Below are 2,649 nucleotides of genomic sequence, written 5' to 3'. Positions count from 1 at the left end.
GCTGCAGTGGCTTTAGCTTCCCAGTGCTGTGCTGTAGCCCTCTGTGCCACCAGGGAGGGCCCTAAAGTGAAGTTTTAATGAGTATATCTTACATTTCAATTTTGTTTCTAGGTCTCATGCTGTTGCATGCGTTAATCAGTTTATCATCAGTAGAACTCAAGCTCTGATGCTGCACATTGATTCTTTCATCGAGGTAAGATTTATCATCTCCCTTAGTTTTTCAAAAGCTTAGAAAATGCTAATTGCTTAGCTTTTATTTTGTAGCTAATTTTATTTAAAGTATTTATATTTAAATTATTTTTGATAGTACTATAATTGGCACAGTATAGGTTTGTAATTTTGTTAACTGAAAATAAGAGCACTTTCCCTATATTTTGACTGTAGAAGTTTCTACTTCAGTATAGTGTTCAGACTGCACGGAGAAATCAAGTAACTTTAGCTCATTCAAAATATGGGGGACAGGAAACTTTGGTAATGATGGGCTTAACTTGATGAAGAATCTGAAGGCACAGACCAATAGAACAGAGCTTTTCTTTATCCAGTGGTTTCTATTGTAAAATTATAGGTGTAAAAGGAAAGATGACTCCTTAACCTTAGCAAGCATTTAATGGTTCAGACTTGTAAAAGCAGAATGACAACCATAGCGTTATTTCCTACCTGTAAACTTTAAGTAGTGGAACTCCCTTCTAAATCTAGAACCTCTACCTTTTGATATAGCAGTCGTGAAAGGATTCTTGAAAGTTGCTCAAGCATTTCACTTTTTATTTTCAGCAAATAAAATTTGATTAAATAGTCCATTCCTTTTCAGCTTTGAAAATAATCTGTCGACACTATACTACTGGTATTTAACTGTTGAGAAATTCCAAGAAAGGGAAAGGAAATTCCGGCTTTTTTTCCCTTAAGCTGGCAAAACTTGATCATCTTTTAGCAATAGATTACATATAGTAGCCATAAGGGTCCTCCTCTAGCCATTTAAAAGTTGAAACCAAAACACATCTTGAAAAGAGTTTTATTGAGTACTTACTATGAATCAGACTGACTTGGTGCCAGGGATATATAAAGTGTATGTCTGCAAGGTGACTTCAGTCTAGTTTGGTATAGAGGAGTATTGTGATGGATTAATACTTGAGGTCTGGATAAAGGCTGTCTCAGTTCAAATCATAGTTCCACAACTTAGTAGCTGTTAACCTTGGGGACCTAACTTAACAGATGTTTGCAGTTTTATCATCTGTAAAATGAGGCTAAGACCGTCCTTGTTCAGTTGTTAAAAGATATTTGCTATAAATAAGCTGAAACAGTGAATAAAAACTCTATAAAACCATTGCTTTTATTTTTAGAAAATAGGTTTGTACTAGTATTTGCTTCTAGTATTCTTTCTACAGTAGGTTAATAAAGAGAACAGTGATATATCAGTACCTTATACAGAAATATCATTTAGGATATTGATTAAATTCTCTCTGAAAAAAACATATCATAAAATTTGTTCTACTGACTGAGCATATAGAACATTTCCCAGCATTTTAAAATATTATACAATACATCTAAATACCATTTTAAAAATGTCTTCACTACTTTTGATCATCCTGCAAGATTAAACCAATTGTCCATTCCACATGAGTGGTTAATCTTCAGAGGAGGAACCTGACATGTTAAAGGTCCTCAGTAACTGTTAACCGAATAGACGGATTTTTTTTTTTCCCAATTTTCAATTTTCAGCAGATATTTTTCAGTCTCGGCAGTCTGACAATGTTGATGAAAAGTGTATTGGTTACTAAACTGTTACTGTAATCTACCTTGGCCAAGGTAAATAGTCATACTTACGACAGTGTCAAATTTAGTGAATAGTGTATATCTAACATATAAGCAGCACTGCTGGAAACAATGTTCTTTGACCATGTAAAATATATCTGATTAAAAAGAGGGATTTGGGTTTTGAAAACTCAGATGTAGAGACAAGACTTTAAGAAATAAGTTTTTTAATGTTATACTAGTAATTCATGCTTAACTTCATTGTATAGCCCCTTTTTTATAATGTGATTGTAGAGAAGTATGATTTTAGAGTAATGTGATTTTATAATGTGATCTCTATTTGGAGAAGATTCTGATTTCTTGGGAAAAGATAATAGGAAACATTGGGTTTTATTCTTTGGTAATCTTTTTACTGCTTTTAATATGAATGTGTGTGCTTATATTTGTAAATAAAATAAAACTTTGCAGTGACATGGGGATATTTGTTTTCTCATCCTCAATTGAATACCTTTTCAGTCACACATTCCTTATTATCTTGTAGAAAAATCTTAGAACTATACAAGATAGACACGAAACTGTTCATCCCAGTTATTAATGCTTTTATAGAACTTGCAGCTAAAGAATCAGGGTTGGTAGGAACTCTTTCAGACAGTAATTTTAAAGGGTAAATAAAATTGTATTTTAATGATTATCTCTACTTTTGCAAAAATGAAATAAATGCCTCTCTGTTCTGCTGACATGATTTTGCTCTCATAAACTAATAATGTTAACAAAACCAAGCATTTACCTGAAATAATGATTCTAGATCATTTACACAAATCATAGTTTTGGACAATTATTCTATATTTACTTTGTTAGAGCCTGTTAATATAGGCCAGTTAATTACTATATTTTCTTTGG

General features: G+C 32.4%; 1 protein-coding gene across 1 annotated transcript in view; it reads left to right on the top strand.

The window, feature by feature from the left end:
- TNPO1 (transportin 1) overlaps window positions 1-2,649 on the top strand; it is a 91,404-nt gene that overhangs the window by 55,601 nt on the left and 33,154 nt on the right. The window contains exons 7-9 of the mRNA XM_004678451.2: window positions 112-215; window positions 1,338-1,344; window positions 2,291-2,381. Coding sequence (XP_004678508.2) covers window positions 112-215; window positions 1,338-1,344; window positions 2,291-2,381 — 202 coding nt within the window. The remainder of the gene's footprint in view (window positions 1-111; window positions 216-1,337; window positions 1,345-2,290; window positions 2,382-2,649) is intronic.

This window comes from Condylura cristata, unplaced genomic scaffold (genome assembly GCF_000260355.1).
Source record: "Condylura cristata isolate star-nosed mole 26May11 unplaced genomic scaffold, ConCri1.0 scaffold00007, whole genome shotgun sequence".
Taxonomy (NCBI): Eukaryota; Metazoa; Chordata; class Mammalia; order Eulipotyphla; family Talpidae; genus Condylura; species Condylura cristata.
The sequence above is the reverse complement of the archived record's forward strand: the minus strand, read 5'-3'. Positions and strand labels throughout refer to the sequence as shown.